The sequence below is a fragment of the Nicotiana tabacum genome, chromosome 13, assembly GCF_000715075.1.
Source record: "Nicotiana tabacum cultivar K326 chromosome 13, ASM71507v2, whole genome shotgun sequence".
Taxonomy (NCBI): Eukaryota; Viridiplantae; Streptophyta; class Magnoliopsida; order Solanales; family Solanaceae; genus Nicotiana; species Nicotiana tabacum.
This window is the reverse complement of record NC_134092.1, coordinates 123,756,146-123,775,033: the sequence shown is the minus strand read 5'-3', so window position 1 is coordinate 123,775,033 and position 18,888 is coordinate 123,756,146. Positions and strand designations below refer to the sequence as shown.

At 36.9% G+C, this 18,888-nt stretch overlaps 2 protein-coding genes across 2 annotated transcripts; one reads left to right on the top strand and one right to left on the bottom strand.

The window, feature by feature from the left end:
* Positions 1–812: 812 nt before the first annotated feature.
* Positions 813–12,059, top strand: LOC107794083 (ras-related protein RABF1). The gene is given in 8 exon segments (NM_001325572.1): positions 813–837; positions 2,410–2,486; positions 3,428–3,511; positions 3,687–3,781; positions 3,965–4,070; positions 10,571–10,660; positions 10,746–10,832; positions 11,825–12,059. Coding segments are annotated over 8 exon segments (603 nt in total). The 3' UTR covers positions 11,864–12,059.
* Positions 12,060–12,480: 421 nt separating this feature from the next.
* Positions 12,481–13,325, bottom strand: LOC107794082 (SKP1-like protein 11). The gene has a single exon (XM_016616537.2). It carries the CDS (start codon positions 13,215–13,217, stop codon positions 12,693–12,695), a length of 525 nt encoding a protein of 174 aa, XP_016472023.1. The 5' UTR covers positions 13,218–13,325; the 3' UTR covers positions 12,481–12,692.
* Between the last annotated feature and the right edge of the window lie 5,563 nt (positions 13,326–18,888).

Sequence of the window (18,888 nt, the reverse complement as noted above, 5' to 3'; positions counted from 1 at the left end):
TCCTTGTGGGTTCGACATTCGTCTTCTACTTGACGACCGTGTATACTTGCGTGTGCGTTTGGCCGCAGCAACATGACTTCCTTATTCATAACACGTGGCTCAAAAAACTCCTTCTAAGTCCTAATTTGTTGGAGAATCAAAATTATTCCTAGATTAATGAATGATAATTTACCTATTAGCAAGTATGAGTACTCTAAGTGCTAGAAGTAATTTTACATATGAATTTGTATGTACATAGAGACAAATCCAAAATTTAAAATTTTTATATATAAAGGTTTGACAAAAGTTATTGGATCCGTAATTAAATCTTTAGATATAAATATATAAATTATAGTATAAGTATTTTTTCATCCTTAATTAGAGGTCTTAATTAGAGGTATCAAATTCGAGTTTTAAAAAATTGAACCATCCTTGGTAAGCAGCTTTTTCCTAAGGTGGAATACGAATAAGAATTAGTCGAAACTCAAACAAAACAAAAACAATTACGTATAGTTTAAGAAAAACGTGTAAGAAAGAGACATACGTGGCATCTTAGAAATTCTAAAAATTGTTTGCTACAATACCAAGTGCTCTTCCCATTAACTCTCTCTCTCTCTCTCTCTCTCTCTCTCTCTTCCAACCCCATTGAGGTCACTTCTTCTCTTCGTCGAAGCTAAGAATACCATCGTTTTACCTACTTTTCTCTTTTTGGCCATTCTGTTAGTTAAAAGTCTAAAACTCTAAATAGACGCAATTGACCCTTTTAATACAATTATTGTACAAACAAGTCATAAATACCCGAGACTTAATTACCCGATTGATCTTGCTAGGATATGGGTTGCGCATCTTCAGTTGCAGGTATCATTTTTCGGTTTAAAACCCTCGTTTTTTTAAAAATATCTGTGTTTGTTAAATGTTTGCTTGATTTTGGAGTAAAATTGAATTTAAAATTGGTTTCATTGACTAGTTACCCTAAATTCCTTTTACATGGGCACCCTCAGAATTAATTCTTATTGACTGTTGAGATTATATTTTCTGACCTTGATTTTATTTTATTTTTATTCGTTTATATCTATATTAAGTTGTGGTTGGGAGTAGGGTGGAGAAGGAGCAGGGACGGAGCTAGACTGTCCGCTACGGGTTCAGCTGAACCTAGTAGCTTTGGTTTAAACCTTGTATTTGTCTTTAACAAATTCATTGAATTTGTACGATTTATTAGTTTAGAACCTAGTAACTTAAAATGATTAGGATCCCGAACGCATAAGCTTTAAATCTTGGCTCCGCCTCTGAGAGGGAGGTGAGAGGGTTATCCTAGCTAATGTTTTTCTGATGAAGGAGATTTTCATTAAAAAAGCATCCAGGGATGTAAAAAGTACAATAGAGTAGCTTCATTGCAAATGTACTACTCTACAAGTTCTAAGGAGCTGATAAGATCTAAAAGTTCATTATTATTTATATATAGTAAGTTAGCCCAGCAAAAAAAATTTAGAAAGACACGTAGCTTTAGAGAGTGGATTGGAGTTGAAATTCCATCAAAACATTTGCGATTCCTTTCTTTCCAAATATACCAAAAAATGTAAGCAGAGACTGATTGCTATATCTTCTTGATGGATTTCCCAACTCTCCACGTACCCCAGCTAGCATAGGCCTCCTTTAAGTTGAAGGGCATCACCCAGTGAACCCCAAGAAATGCGCAAAAATAGGTTCCAAATGTCTTTTGCAATGCTGCACTGAAGAAATATAGCATGAGAGAGATTTTCTCTTCCAAATTAGTTTCCAAGGCCCATTTTCTAGCATAACATTCCTCAAGAAAGAGCATGTATAGGCAGCTTTGACAGTAAATATATCATTCCTAGCAGGGGCGGTCACAAGTTGAATGAGGCGGTGTCACGCGACACCGCTTCGACACTACTATATCGAATTTTTTTACTAAATATATGTATTAATACCGGGAGGAAACGGATAAGTAGGAAAAAATGACATCACTTGACACAAATTGTCTCTTGGTATGTTGGTTATGTGCTTGATTTTGCTCTAATAGGTTAGAGGTTTGAACCTCAACTAGCACGTTCAGAGACCCTCTGTGGTTAAAAATTGTGATCAAGTAAATTTGAACTCATGACCTTTTCTGACTTAAGACTCAACAAAACCAACGGACTCAGGCTATTTCTTGTCTTGAAGTATGAAAATTAAAGTTATTTATTCCCGTTCTTCTATAAATTTCGACACGCTTACAAAACTTCCTGCGTACGCCCCTGATTCCTAGCGCCATGCCAATTAAATTTGCGCTACCGGTGTGTGTTTATATTTGCAGACTCCAAAATCTCACATAGACTGAGGAGGTTGTTTAGTTAATACTTCCTTGTACTAGAAAATACGCTCTTTTTCCTTAAAAAAAGAAGAAGTTAATACTTCCTTGTGTTTATGCAGATAGAAATTCGGGACGGGCTGCTGGCCTTAATCCTGATAATGGTGGAGCAGTTGACCCTAAAAATCTTAAAGTGAAGGTAAAGTTTGAGCTTGAGCCCTTTGTATTATGGCAGAATATTAGTCCATATGTTCCAACTTACGTCACTCTTTTTGTTTTGGATAACTCAATAATGTTCGGCCTCTTCTACCATTGCATGAAGCTTTTCTGCTATTGTCCCCTCTTTCCTAGGTTCCTTGCAATGATAGGTAAATGATAGACATTTCCTGAATGAACTTGAAGAAGACCCGCATAGTCCTTGTTTATCTTCTATATTGTTTGTGACGCAAATTTTGCAATTGGTGAAAGATCCGCAGGCCCCTAGAGTTTCCTCTTTAATTTGCTTTTATTCTCATTTTGATTTTATAATTGCACATGTGATGGTTATATATGTTAAAGGCATAAGTGTGTTCTTTCTAGCAGTTTAGGCTTTTTAATGAGGCCTCTCATGTAATTCAACATGGTATCAGAGCAAAGAGAAGTTTTAGATTCAAGTCTCAAATGCCACGTTTCATTCGAAGTAAAAAGCGCAATCACTTTTCCATTAAAAAGAATCAAGCCTGGACTTGAGAGTTGAAAGAGAGTGAGGCCCCTGTGCAAGGATGACACGCAAAAAAAAAAGAGAGGAAGTGATGGAAACATAATTAAGTAGATAAAGGTTATTCTCTCTACCACCTTAAGCTCTACATGGGATGGTTCACAAAATTCAACAATATCTGTTTATACTAGATCTGTTGCATTAATGACTCGAGCTGATACGATTAGGAAGGTGTTGCATTAATGTTTCCTGAATTGCAGAAATTTCTTCAATTCACTTTTTAGCACGTGCATGGCCTGCAGCTTGTTATGGTCTTTTCACACATTCAAATGTGTGCTAATAGTCTTGGACACTATCTAACCATTCTCATTGTCAAAATATGATCTAATATGTCCCTTGACCCTTATTCTGATATTGCTTTTTTGTCCAAACATCATTTGCAGCTGGTACTCTTGGGTGATTCTGGTGTTGGTAAAAGCTGTATTGTTTTGCGCTTTGTCCGTGGTCAATTTGATCCAACATCTAAGGTAAGAATATATAGAACAAATGTGTTCTTATATCATGTGACATCCAGCTATCGTATTTGGTTCCCACCTCCCACCTTTTTCCTTCCCTTCTGGTGTGCCTTAGTTGGACTGTGTCGGTGTATGTGTCTCTTGTTTTTCAAAAGAGCATTTATAATTCTTGCTTTGATGATTTTAGGTGACTGTAGGAGCTTCTTTTCTGTCTCAAACAATAGCGTTGCAGGACTCAACTACAGTTAAATTTGAAATATGGGATACAGCGGGTCAAGAGAGGTATTGCCAGCCAAGTTTCATATCGGATTTATCTCTTTCTGGTCTTGACTCTGAACATTTTTTTTTTAATAACCGAGAAATAACCATGAGCTAGCTAGCCCAACCCTTGACTCTAAAAATGAGAAGTCCCTGATGATTAATGTAAAGAAGACCTTCAAGTTCTGTTATCTGCCTTGCTTTCAGGTACGCAGCACTTGCACCACTGTACTACCGAGGTGCTGCAGTTGCAGTTGTTGTGTATGATATTACTAGTCCTGAGTCTTTTGCCAAAGCACAATACTGGGTCAAGGTATTTCTCTTAAAGAATGGAAGGGTGCCTTCTTTCCCTTTTGTTTGTACTCATGTTTGTATGAGGTGATAACTATCATATAGTAATAGCAGTCTACCATTTTGATGAGATTTTGAATTCTTCTTGCAAGAATCTTTTCTTATTTTCTCAATTTCTTTTCTTTTTTCTTTTGTGGAAATAATTTGCTAGCCGTTTTGTGTAAGTGACCATTTCATCTCTCTTTTTGATAAGGTAAATAATTTTAGTTATGTTATGGGAATCCCTGCATACAATTAGTATACCAGAAGTAGAGAAACCTAGACCAAAATATGGTTCTCTACAAAAGTTACCGAATCTTCTATTCAAACAAGAATCTCATGCATACACCAAAAAGAAACTAGAGACACGATGCTACTCTTCACATGTACAATACCATTTTCTAATTCTCTATTTATCCACTTTTTTCTTCTTCTTTCTCTTTTCTTCTTGAGGGGTTGGGGGGACAGGATCTTTGTTCTGCTGGGTTTATAGATGTGTTGATGAGTGCATGTTGCTGCTTCTTTTTTAATACTTCATCATAGCAGGAAATTAGGCTTTATTTAAAGGAGATTGCACCTTTTCTTGTGACTTGATATGCCAGGGGATTTGCTCTATTCGATTGGAGCCAAATGTTATTATCCTCGCAGGAATCCAATCCTCTTATATGGTCACTCAATCACTCCCTCATCAATTAGTAAAAGCAAAAAGTATATCAGATGCACCAGTTCGAAGGTGTAAAACCATGGTGAAATGTGAATGAAGGTGTTAAAAAGGAATAAGGTAAACCTAAATCACATGAAAGGAAGTTGTTTCGAAAGACCTACAATTTTTTTGAATCCATGCAGACTTAGTGACTTAGTGAAAGATAAGGCACAATGGAAGAAATCTATATAAGCGATACCTATTAGTTGAAAAGATGTTTTAGCCATGTTAGCACGTTTGCTTTAGGAGTTCAGGTCCTGTGCTTTCTAGGAGTCTTTTAGCCCTGTTAGTATGTATAGTGTAGTCTTGTCCCACATTGGAAGAGGAGTAATATCTCCTTGTAGGGACCTCTTGTATTGTATTTATAAATAGGGACTTCTTGTATTGTATTTATTATCTAATATCAATAACATATTTTCTCACGTGCCTTCTCACATGGTATCAGAGCATTAGTGAGAAACCCGTCGATGTGCATCATTCTAGCGACTTCCGGGAAGAAAGACCTCTTCTCCATGCAATTTTCTGGCGACTTAGAAGGCTGTCCGTAAGCAAATCACTTTCTGTTGGTGTTGTGCAAAAACCAACACCACCACAAGACTCCTTAGGCTCCTGCGACCAAACCCCAGTCAACCCCACCGGAAAACACACGTCCACACGCCTGGAAAAGAAAAAAATTTCCGGCGAAATCTGACCCACGCACCGGCGCGCGAGCACTGTTCCGTGCACCTGGAATAATCATCAATGAAACTGACAAAGTAGCGGAATCCCAAGGTGGAACTGACCCGACTAGGACCCCAAACATCTGAATGGACTAAAGTAAAAGGTGACTCTGCTCGATTATCAAGACGCCGAGGGAAATGGGAGCGAGTATGCTTACCGAGCTGACATGACTCACACTCTAGAGCTGAAAAGTGAGATAAACCAGATATCATTTTCTGAAATTTTGACAAACTGGGATGTCCCAACCGTTTATGTAATAAATCTGGTGAATCAGTAACAGGACAAGTTATAGAAGGAAGACAAGATGTGAGTCCATGTGATTTAGCAAGGATAAGGTAATAAAGTTCGTTTGATTCACGACCGGTACCAATGATCCGCCCCGTACTGCGTTCCTGTATAAAAACATGGTCATCAAGAAATAAAACAGCGCATTTAAGTGATTTGGCTAAGCGACTAACAACTATGAGATTAAAAGGACTATTGGGAACATAAAAGGACTGAATCTAAAGGTAAGGAAGGAAGTGGGCTTGCTTGACCTATTGCAGTTGTCATGGTTTGAGACCCATTGGCCATTGTGACTTTTGGAAGAGATTGAGAATACGAAATAGTAGTGAAAAGAGATTTGTTACCAGAAATATGATCTGATGCACCTGAATCAATGACCCAAGACTCAGAGGATGAAGATTGGGAGAAACAAGTCACGCTATTACCTGTTTGAACAACATAAGCTATCTCAGAAGATGTCTGCTTACATGCTTTGTACTGAAGGAACTCAATATAATCTGCTAAAGAAACCATCCGACTATTCAAAGCATCGGTTCCCATGTCGCTACGAGATGTCTGCTTACATGCTTTGATAATCGAGCAGAGTCACCTTTTACTTTAGTCCATTCAGATGTTTGGGATCCTAGTCGAGTCAGTTCCACCTTGGGATTCCGCTACTTTGTCAGTTTCATTGATGATTATTCCAGGTGCACTTGAATATTTTTGATAAAAAATCGATCTGAGCTGTTTTCTATTTTCTAGACCTTCCACGCTGAAATTCAAAATCAATTTGGGGTTTCTATTCGCACATTTCGTAGTGATAATGCCCGAGAGTATTTGTCTTCCCCATTTCAGCAGTTTATGAAATCTCATGGGATTGTTCATCAAACATCTTATCTGTACACATCTCAACAAAATGGGGTAGCTAAAAGAAAGAATAGACATCTTATTGAAACTGCTCGTACCCTACTCATACAATCTCATGCTCCGTTGCGTTTTTGGGGGATGCAGTTCTTACATCTTGCTATCTTATTAATCGTATGCCATCTTCAGCTATCCAGAATCAAGTTCCATTCTCTGTCATGTTTTTCCACTTACCTTTGTTCTCTTTTCCACCCCGTATCTTTGGAAGCACTTGTTTTGTCCATAACCTTACTCTAGGAACATATAAGTTAGCTCCTCGTGCTCTTAAGTGCGTATTTCTGGGTTTCTCGAGAACACAAAAGGGGTATCGATGCTACTCTCCTGACCTCCAGCGGCACCTTATGTCCGCTGATGTTACCTTATTTGACACCCAATCATACTTCACAGGTTCATGTCATCACTTAGATATTTCTGAGGTACTACCAGTTTCATCTTCTGGAGAGTCAGTCACTCCAGCTCCACCACCTATAGCTCCAGCTCCACCACCTACAACTCCAGTTGTAGCTCCACCACCTGTAGCTCCAGTTCCACCACCCACAGCTCCAGTTCAACCTTCTGCAGCTCCACCACTCTTGACTTATCATCGTCGTTCACATCCAGCATCAGGCCCAGGTGATTCACGCCCCGCATCAGATTCTGCACCTACTGCGGACTTGTCTCCTCTTAGTCAACCAATTGCACTCCGCAAAGGTGTACGATCCACACTTAATCCTTATTCCCACTATGTCGGTTTAAGTTATTATCATCTGTCGTCACCTCATTATGCTTTTATATCTTCTTTGTCCACTGTTTCTAGCCCTAAGTCTACAGGTGAGGCACTATCTCATCCAGGATGGCGACATACTATGATTGACGAGATGTCTGCTAGACATGCGAGTGGCACTTGGGAGCTTGTTCCTCTTCCTGCAGGTAAGTCTACTGTTAGTTGTCGTTGGGTTTATGCAGTCAAAGTCGGTCCGGATGGCCAGGTTGATTGGCTTAAGGCTCGTCTTGTTGCAAAAGGATATACTCAGATTTTTGGGCTTGATTATAGTGATACTTTCTCTCCTGTGGCTAAAGTAGCATCTGTTCGTCTCTTTTTGTCCATGGCTGTTGTACATCATTGGCCACTTTATCAGTTAGACATTAAGAATGCTCTTCTCCACGGTGATCTTGAGGAAGAAGTTTATGTGGAGCAACCACCTGGTTTTGTTGCTCAGGGGGAGTTTAATGGTTGTGTGTGCAGATTGCGCAGGTCACTATATGGTTTGAAACAGTCCCCTCGAGCTTGGTTTGGTAAGTTCAGCACAATTATTCAGGAGTTTGGCATGACTCGTAGTGAGGCTGATCACTCTGTGTTTTATCGGCATTCTGCTCCTAATCTGTGTATTTATCTAGTGGTTTATGTTGATGATATTGTTATTACTGGTAATGATCAGGATGGTATTACTAATCTGAAGCAACATCTCTTTCAGCACTTCCAGACTAAGGATCTGGGCAGATTGAAGTATTTTCTAGGTATTGAGGTCGCTCAGTCTAGCTCAGGTATTGTTATTTCACAGCGGAAGTATGCCTTAGACATTCTTGAGGAGACTGGAATGATGGGTTGCAGACCTATTGACTCTCCTATGGATCCGAATGCTAAGCTTCTGCCTGGACAGGGGGAGCCTCTTAGAGACCCTACGAGATATAGGAGGTTGGTTGGCAAATTGAATTACCTCACAGTGACTAGACCTGACATTTCTTTTCCGGTGAGTGTTGTAAGTCAGTTTATGGATTCTCCCTGTGATAGTCACTGGGATGCAGTTGTTCGCATTCTTCGGTATATAAAGTCAGCTCCAGGCAAAGGATTACTATTCGAGGATCGAGGCCACGAGATTGTTGGGTACACATATGCTGATTGGGTAGGATCACCTTTTGATAAACGTTCTACGTATGGATATTGTGTTCTAGTAGAAGGTAACTTGGTCTCGTGGAAGAGCAAGAAACAGAATGTAATTGCTTGATCTAGCGCCGAAGCCGAATATCGGGCCATGGCTATGACGACATGTGAGTTAGTTTGGGTCAAGCAGTTGCTCAAGGAGATAAAGTTCGGAGAAATCAGCAAGATGGAACTAGTGTGTGATAACCAAGTTGCTCTTCATATTGCGTCAAATCCGGTGTTTCATGAGAGGACTAAACACATTGAGATCGACTGTCACTTTGTCAGAGAAAAAATACTTTCAGGAGATATTGTTACAAAGTTTGTAAAGTCGAATGATCAACTAGCAGATATTTTCACTAAGTCTGTTACTGGTTCTCGTATTAGCTACATGTGTAACAAGCTCGGTACATATGATGTGTATGCACCGGCTTGAGTGGGAGTGTTAGTCTGTATAGTGTAGTCTTGTCCCACATTAGAAGAGGAGTAATATCTCCTTGTAGTGTATAACTATAAATAGGGACCTCTTGTATTGTATTTATTATCTAATATCAATAATCTATTTTCTCCCGTGCCTTCTCACAAGCTCTACCACAGATTTTTATGCCAGTAGTAAATATAGAGAACTTTTGATACTTTTTGTTTTGTATAGTGTTGGCCTGAGATGAATTTCAATGGAGAAACATGGTCAGCGAGATCTCATATAGCCAAACCCCGACCTGTTTGGGACTGTGGAGTAGTAGTAATAGTAGTGGTTTTTAAGAAAGAGGCATAATAGTAGTTGTTATTGTAAAAAATAATCTATGTTACATGCTCACAACTTTCCTATATCCAAAAGAACACAGGCCAACCAAAATCTCCTTGACATGAAATGATGAAATGAAAATTGCATCTTCTAGTATTTTAGTTAGAATGGCTTAACTTCTGCAGTTGTTTGTGTGTATTTTGGTATATGGGTACAATTTGTCCAGTTTTGATTAAAATGATATTTTACTAGAAAAAATGAGGTCAAAAGGAGGTGGAGTAACCAGATGTCTAGATTATGTTTAGTCTCGTTTCATTTTGGAATTTAGTGTTAACACAGGCCTTGAATGAATTTGTTACTTCCGACTCCTCCAGAATCACATTCCGTCCAATGAAAGGTCTTTCTCTTGTGCGAGGGAATGAGATCTTGCAATTAGGTGTGCAAAACTTGGGAAGGGGGTGACCAATTTGGGTTGATGACCAAAGAGAGATTCTCACGTGTGAGAACTGAACTGCGTGCAGACTCTTTTCTGTTCATAAACCTACTTTTAAGGCCTGGGATCAAAAAGTAAAAAGAGGGAGCAACATTCTCGGTCTTCCTTTTTTCTCTTGTTTCAGTAGGAGTAAACCTGTGTTTTAGGACCATTAACAGTAGATTGTGAAATTTCTGTACCTCTACCGAGTTCATGTACAATGTATTCTGTGTGTTAAGTATCCTTCATATGAATCAAGAGCCAGAGTAGGAGGCCCAAAATAAACTTGCTGTAATTTATAAACATCTCTAGGAGATTCTTTTGAGGTTTATGTAGGGACAGGATGTCAAGTTTACCTGCTTTTTTCCTGATAGAAGAATTTATTGGAAGGATGTCTGTTAATACCGCAGTTCTTTGTTTGAATAGGCAATATTTGGCAAAAGATGGAAAAGGTAAAAGATAGATAAATTCTTCCCGAGAACCACTAGTTGAGAGATGTCGATCAGCATAATAATGTCAAGTTTCCAGTTCATGTTTATTGGTGTCCAATGCATTTAGTCTTTCTTCTTTCTTCTGTCGGATAAACAACATCAATAACAACTACACCTCAATCCTGAGTAAGTGGGGTCGTCTTTATGAATCTTCACTTTCTATGTGACCAGTCATCCTGTCGGACAAGCTTGTGCTAGTCTTCTGAAATATAGTCATGCATAAAATGTTCTATTTAGTAGCTGCTAATTTTTTGGCATTTGTAGGAATTACAAAAACATGGAAGCCCTGATATTGTCATGGCTCTAGTTGGCAACAAAGCTGATCTCCACGAAAAAAGAGAAGTAACAACTCAAGTGAGTATCGTAGTCTTTACCAGCGCTGTTAGTCATGAAAATTAATTCTGGCTTACTGATCTATTTGTGGTATTTACTTTTGAAGGATGGAATTGACTGTGCTGAAAAGAATGGCATGTTCTTTATAGAAACATCTGCTAAGACAGCTGATAATATCAACCAGTTGTTTGAGGTATGTTCCTAATGTCATTTCGTCTTTCAAATTTTAAACTCACCTTTTTAAGGCGTACATATGTAATTGGGACCTTTATAGGTGAATGCAATGAATTACAATGCGATAACCTATATTTTGTCCTATGAGCAATACATTCTTTCTGGAACCGTTTAAATTTTGATTTTAGTGGGAATAAACTTAATGCAGATGTGGGGGAACTGTTAGTTCATATTATTGATATTCTTTGGGCTTTCTTTTTTCAGCTTTCTCTTGCTTTTCTGTTCCTCCTTTTTAAGGTTGGAGTTAGGGGTAGAGCAAGTGTAGAGGAAGAAGGGAACATTGCCTTACCTTTTCAGTCTGATCAAAAGAGTTTTCTGAGGATCTTGCTTTCTCTGAAATTAATTTTATCCAAAACGAAAAGGTTCCCTTTTTACGGGGTGCGCACATGTATATTCTCTTGAACCAGGGAACTCTCAGCTTTTCTGGTTGTGTCCAGTTCCATGCTCGGATGGTGCTCTCCTACCCCCTCTCTAATTATCTCTTTGCGGAGTATTAATGCATTTGAACACAAATACCACAACAAGAATTAGGCCTTCTTCATCTATAAAAAAAAAACACGAAGTAAGCTTTAACAGCAAGTTGAGGTCGGTTATCTGAATCTTCCTTAACCATGTCGCCCATTTAGCACTCAGATCAGTATATACAATATAAAAATAAAAATAGAAGGACAAAACGTTCTCTATTACAACAACAACAATATACCCAGTATAATCTCACATAATGGGGTCTGGGGAGGGTAGTGTGTATGCAGACCTTACTTCTACCTTACAAAACATTCTCTATTAACGGGACTAAAAGACTCCTAAAAAAAACGTAGGACTTAAAGTAAGCATACTATTAGTAGTTGCATATATAGATCCTTATCTTCAATTAGGCCTTATGTTTTGCTAGGTTTGCATTTGAACACTAATATTGGGAATATTCACACTTATTGATGGCTTTACTTGCAGGAAATTGCCAAGAGATTACCACGCCCGGCTGCTGCTTGACGGTCAAGAATATAGATTAACATAAGCAGCTGTGGCAATGCTAATTGCTTTCAACTGCCTGTAATACTATGTATATGAAGTCTCATCTTCTTTTCTACTCTTGTTCCGATTTATGATCTTGTAACTCGGATCCTCTTCCACGAGGTATCCTGCTACATATTTGTGCGAATTGAGGAGACTAAAAATCTCATTTCAACTTGTGAATGTTTGAATGATTCAGTAACATATGAAATCTAGTTATTAACTGATAAAGGATATGTTCCTGAAAGTGTATAACAAGGAGGGCGAGAGAAAAGAGATCTGTTTCCAGTTCAATAAAAGCTAGCTTATCAGATGATTTGGTGAGAATAAAGAATTTTTTGGATAATTTAATAGAAATACTTCGTTTAAATGCTCATTTTTATAAGAAGAGAAACATATAACCTTATAGGCTCAAAATTGAAAATTCAAAATATCTAAGTTGATTAATTCGAAATCAAATTTAAAAAATCCAATAGTCATTTTTTCAATCCAAAAATCAAAAATTCAAACCAAATTCTCATATCCAATTCAAACGGTAGAATGCTCGAATGCCCACCACCAGAAGCAAATAGATGAGTAGTATCACTTTCTGGTCATTAGAGTAAAATTGATGATATATGAATTGGAATTTCAATACTACAATTATCTAGCGGAGTAATTACGAATCCAGAATTGCAACTCTGAAAATACGGAAAAATATCAAAACACATAGATCAGTGAATCTTAACTTAAAACCACAATAATCCGAGAGAAGTTTCCAGAAACTAATTAATTTAAAACCCCTAAAAACAAAAAACATAAACAAAACCTAATCAGTAGATTCGTCCCATTCTACACCTTCATGTGCCCATTCATGTTCCTTCCTAACCTCTTCTTCTTCCTCTGGAGTGTAATCATTAGTGATATTGAAAATCTTCCTCACAGCTTTATACGACTTGTTCTTAATCCTATCAGCAATCGCTTGACACAACAGATCCATCAAACCCTTAATATCAAGGTAATTAGCAGCTAATACAAGTTCAAACAGGTCTTGATAGGTAGCGTTAACGAATTCCTTGTCGAAATTTTTGATTTCTTCTTCGTTCGACTCCGTCTGCTCATCGGCGTGCATCTTCAGGTACTCTGTAATTTTGGTTAGGTTTTTGGTATCGACGTTTGGGAGCGGAATGAGAGTGTAATCGTCCTCCACCATGTTTTTAATGGTTATCGCTTGAACGGCGGCGTTTTCTTCTAACTGAAATTCGTCGCCGTCTCTGGATTTTAAGATCAACATCTTCTTCTCAGCAGATGTTGCTGTTGAGGCTGATGCTGATGCTGATGAGCAGGCTGCCATTGATTGATGGATGATTATAGGAGAAATTGAAAGGAATAAAAAAACCCTAGGTAAAACTCAAAAGGCAGAGTATTTTTCGAGAGTGGAGAGGGAAGATCGAGGTGTATTTATAAGGTTTGATTTTCTTTTTAATTTATTGGATTATGAAAAGATTCTAGAAACTTCTGAAGTTATAAAGAAAAGAAACTTAGTATTTGCTAGGCTTAGAATTTAATTTATTTTTTTCGATTGGATATTAATTCTTTGGGGGAATTACGCTACTTGTCACTAGGGCTTCCAGTATTTTTGGGTGCTCCCCCCTTTTATAGGAGTCTGATAAATTTAATTTGTTTTTTTTTTCCAGAATTTTAATTGTGATACTTGGTACGTAAAGGATTACGAGATGAAGCTTATCTCGAAATAATTAATTATTCTAATACAAATGGGTATATATGTAATTTTATGGCTAGCCCCGAAGACCTTCGGCTGTATTTGAAATGGATAAGGTAGGGCATCCGTTTACGACGTGGGTGGGATTAGCAATTTTCTCTATTTTCTTCTATGGTAGGAAATACGCATCAGCGGGGGTATATGAGAGGAAACCAGTCTGCAGTAATTCAAATTGCTCCTTAGGATCACTAAGTAAATCTTGACTCACACATACCGTGGTATATTGTATAGTATAGACTTTGTTGGTTTGGTTTGATTTATAAGTTTAAAAACTCAACACCATTAATTTGGTTGATAATTGAAAAATTCAAACCAATCGTGCACCCGGCCCGTTCAAACTATTAATGACTCGTTCATTTCGATCAATATACTTATAACTATTAGTTGCGAAATAAATGAGTTGTCCACATACTACAATCAGGAAATCAATAAGAAATATGAGTTACGTTAGATTATATTCATGAATGATAAGTACTCCTTCATCCTTAACTAGAGGTTTCGGGTTTGAGTCCCTGGGTATGGAGTCGCCGTTGTTACGGAGCGCTTTACTCCCCCCCTCCCCCTGTGGTACTTTCCGGCACGAATCCAGATTTAGTCGGACCACAATGTGGGTACCGGACACCGGATGGGAAATCAAAAAAAAAAAAAAATCAGAAATATGCGTTACGTTTAGATTATATTCATATGAGACTTTTTTCCTTTCCTATTTCGAGATTTAAAAAAATCATGATGAAAATATTATATTTTACTCCATTTTGTATCGTCTATAGTAGTTAATCGACCATGCTAACCACTCAGAAGGTCATTCTAATAGTCTGTTTGGCTAAACGTCTAAAATCTAACTTATTTTGGAAAGTGTTTTAAAAAAAAAATACTTTTAGTAAGAATCAGTTTGTATTTGACTAATTAATTTAAAAAATACTTTTAAATGACAATTAGTGTTTGGCCAAACTTTTGAAATGTGCTTCTAAGTGTATTTTTCTCAAAAGTAAAAAGTACATTTGGAAAAAAAAATTATTTTGTTGTTAAAAAATACTCTTATTTCCTTCTAAAAGTATGGTGAAACACCTTAATTTTTTTTAAAAAAATACTTTTGGCTAAAAAAAGTAATTTTGGCCAAAACAAAGTTTGGCAAACAGACTATAATTAGTTTAGACATGCAAATGCAATGACCATCCATTATCGAAAAGAAAAAAAAGAAAAAGAGAAAGCAAAAATAACATCTATTCTGAAATTAATATCTTCATTGTACGCAATTTTTTTTGGTTGCTTTTCCGTATATTCTAGTATTCCTTAATTCCATTCCAATATAAAGTGTACTAAGTACGACTATTAACATGAGAGCTGCGTTGTTTTTGAATAGAAGTTGATCGAAAGTGGAAAGAAGGTTAATTTTTGGAAGAATGTATATCAAAGTGATTAATCCTTGGTAATATATTCGAGATATATTTAATTTTATGGATTTAAATTCATAAAGTAATTTGGACTATGTTTTAAGTGTAAAAAATATCAATTCAAATAAATATGTAAGTTAATATAATTAAATTAATTATTGAAGTCCAAAATTCAAATTTAATTAAATGTTCAATTTTTTAGGTTATTTCATTTGTCTTAACTTCAAATGAGGAGCACAACCCAAATTTTGTGTCATGTATCAAATGGTGTGACACTACTTAAGCAAATGAAGAAGTTAATAGAATCATGCCTCATGTTAAATGATGTAGCAATGCCAAATCAAATCAAAAAATCAATAACCCAAATTCCCTCCGTAGAATATCATGATGACACCTAGTCTCTAAGATTAGATAAGCCAATCAATGCTGAATAATAATAAATATCTGAAATAAATAAACTACAATTCAAACAATTTCAATTCCCAAAACCTGGTAAAAATAAGTCACAAGCTTCTAAGAATTTATTCTCCATATCTCTATACATCAGAGTCTAAAACAAATAAGGAAGACAACATAGTAAGATAGAAGGAGACTCCAAAGTCTGCGGACGCTGGCAGATATACCTCGAAGTCTCCTTGTACAGTTAGTTTACTGATGCCTGGTCTGATAAGATGTACCTGGATATGCATAAAAAGATGTGCATAAGCATAGTATGAGCACACCACAGCGATACCCAGTAAGTGCCAAGCCTAACTTCGGTAGAGTAGTGACGAGGTCAGGTCAGGTCCTACTGGAGAATAAATAATGACATGGTAAAATGTTTAAACAATATAACAAGATAAAATGACAATGAAAATGAATCAAGTAGTATGTCACATTTAATTACACTAAATAATGACAATTAATATCTCGTGGAAACAAAACAAAATTTTCTTTCAACTTCAAGAAAATCACAACAAATAATCAAAGGCAATTGCGGCCATAAATCAATATCAACAAGGGAACTCCCGAGGTACCGCCTCATAGTCCCAAGTCATAAATAAATTCACAATATCTCATTTTCTTATCTCAACGCAGGATCCATCACAATTTATTTGAAAGAAAATATTTTTTTCCGAAATAGCGTCCCGCGTTTTAGCCATCCTTATCACACCGCATGACTACTAGTAGTTCCCCCTAATAGCCACGCGTATCAAGCCACCCTTATCTCACCACATGCGTTTCAATACCCAGACCTTATACCACCGCATGCGTATCAATATCACAATATATCACAATTTGTATCTCAAGTGGTCAAATAATTTAACTTGCCAAAATAATTCAGCAACAATATTTTTCCATAATAAAGAGCTCACGGCCCCATCACAATGAGTACGAAAATCTTACAAAAATATTCATGAATAAATAATTCAAGAAAATAATATTTCAAAATCTTTAATGCGTTGCTTCAATATCAAATTTAAAAATGTCAAATACTTCATATTAATAATATTTAATTTAAAGAAAATCAACCTTCAAATAATGCACAGAATAAAAGAAACCAAGTTTCAACTAAACAGGTAAAATAATTAGCAGAAAAAGGTCAAACAAATTTAAGGTATATATTTCAGATCAATGATGAAGAATATAACAAGATAAAATAATTTAATAAATGCGCAACAGTGATCTACACAATTTAAAAATATAATCTTTCACATTTAGCCCGTGTACACACTCGTCACCTCGTGTACATGACTTTCAACACATTTTAATAATCACATCAATACCAATCCTAGGGAAAATTTCCTCCACACAAGGTTAGACAAGCCACTTACCTCGACTTGCTCCAATTTAACTAAATAGTATGCCTTTTCCTCGATTTTTCGACTCCGATCGACTTGTATCTAGTCATAATTAATTTGATACAGTCAACAAAAATTATAGGAATCAATTTCATAAGAAAATACTATATTTTTCAATAAAATCCGAAATTAGCTAAAAATTGCCTGTGGGGCCCACCTCTCGGAATCCGGCGAAACTTACGAAATCCGACAACCCATTCAATTACGTGTCCAACCATATCAGTTTCACTCAAATCCGACTCCGAATTGACACCGAAATCTTAAAAATTCATTTTTATGAGATTTCTAAATTTTTTCCAAATTTACATCTCAATACACTAATTAAATGGTGAAAATAATGATATATTCGTTTATATGGACCAAATCCGAGTTAGAATCACTTACCCCAATGTCTTTCCTTGAAAATCTATCAAAAATCGCCTCTGCTCAAGCTCGAGTTTGTTAAAAATGGCGGATGGGACGAATGCCCTCTTTTATAAATCTGCCTAGGCAGCCTTCGGAACTGGGCCTCGATTGTGACTTCGATCATGGCCCTCGAACCTAGGCCTCGATCGTGGCTTCGATCATGACATCGAGTCTAGTCCTTCGATCATGGCCTCGATCCTGGCATCAAGCCTGAGCCTTCGATCATGGCCTCGATCACGACATCGAGCCTGGGCCTTCAATCATGGCCTCGATCATGGCATCTATCCTGAGCCTTCGATCAGTGGCCTTTGATCACTCGCCTTCGAGCTTTCCTTCTATCATGGCCCTTGACTTCTGGGCTCGATTGCTCAGCAGAAGAAAATTTGCAGCAGCTGTTTAAGTCCTATTTTTGATCCGTTAATCATCTAAAACTCACCCGAGGCCCTCGGGACCTCAACCAAATACACCAACAAGTCCTAAAACATCATACGAACTTATTTGAAACCTCAAATCACATCAAACAACGCTAAAATCACGAATCATGCTCCAACTCAAGCTTAATGAAACTTAGAATTTCCAACTTCTACTTTCGATGTCGAAACCTATCAAATCAAGTCCGATTGACCTCAAATTTTTCACACAAGTCATAAATGACATAACGAAGCTATGAAAATTTTCAGAACTGGATTCCGACCCCGATATCAAAAAAGTCAATTCTCCGGTCAAACTTCCAAACTTTAAATTCCTATTTTAGCCATTTCAAGCCTAATTTCATTACGGACTTTCAAATAAAATTTTGATCACGCTCCTAAGTCCAAAATTACCATACGAAACTATTGGAATTATCAAAATTCTATTCCGGGGTCATTTGCACATAGTTCGATATCCGGTCACTATTTGACTTAAGCTTTTAAAACCTTTAATTTTTCATCAAAATTCCATATCTCGGGCTAGGGACCTCGGAATTTGATTCTTGGCATACGCCCAAGTCCGAAATCATGATACGGACCTACAGAAACTATCAAAATATTGATCTGAATCCTTTTGCTCAAAATATAGACCAAAGTCAACTCAGTTGAGTTTTAAAACTCTAATTCACCTTTTAATTCATTTTTCACATAAAAACATTTCGAAAAATTTTACGGACTGCGCACGCAAGTCGAGTAATGATAAATAGTGCTTTTTGAGGTATTAGAATACATAATTAATTATTAAATTTAGAGATGACATTTTGGTCATCACATATATATAAGTGTATTTGTTCAATCATAATCTTGTCACCAAAATAAAATATGTGATCATATCGCCGCTTCAATCTGATTGGTCGATAACTTAAACTAACCAATCAAATGAGTTTGTCCTCTCCACAATTATACATAAGGATCCTTCATGATCTAAAATCTCCACACATAATTGGAGAGACGCATTCATCGATATCATTTCTTGTCGAGATCAATCCAAAGTGTCGAAGCATTGCTCGACTTTTTAGATATCGAATATATCACAAGCAGGTTGTCACGACCAAAATTCCCACCTTCGGACCGAGATGGCACCTAATATTTCACTTGCTAGGAAAACAAACGTTAGAATAATATTAACCAT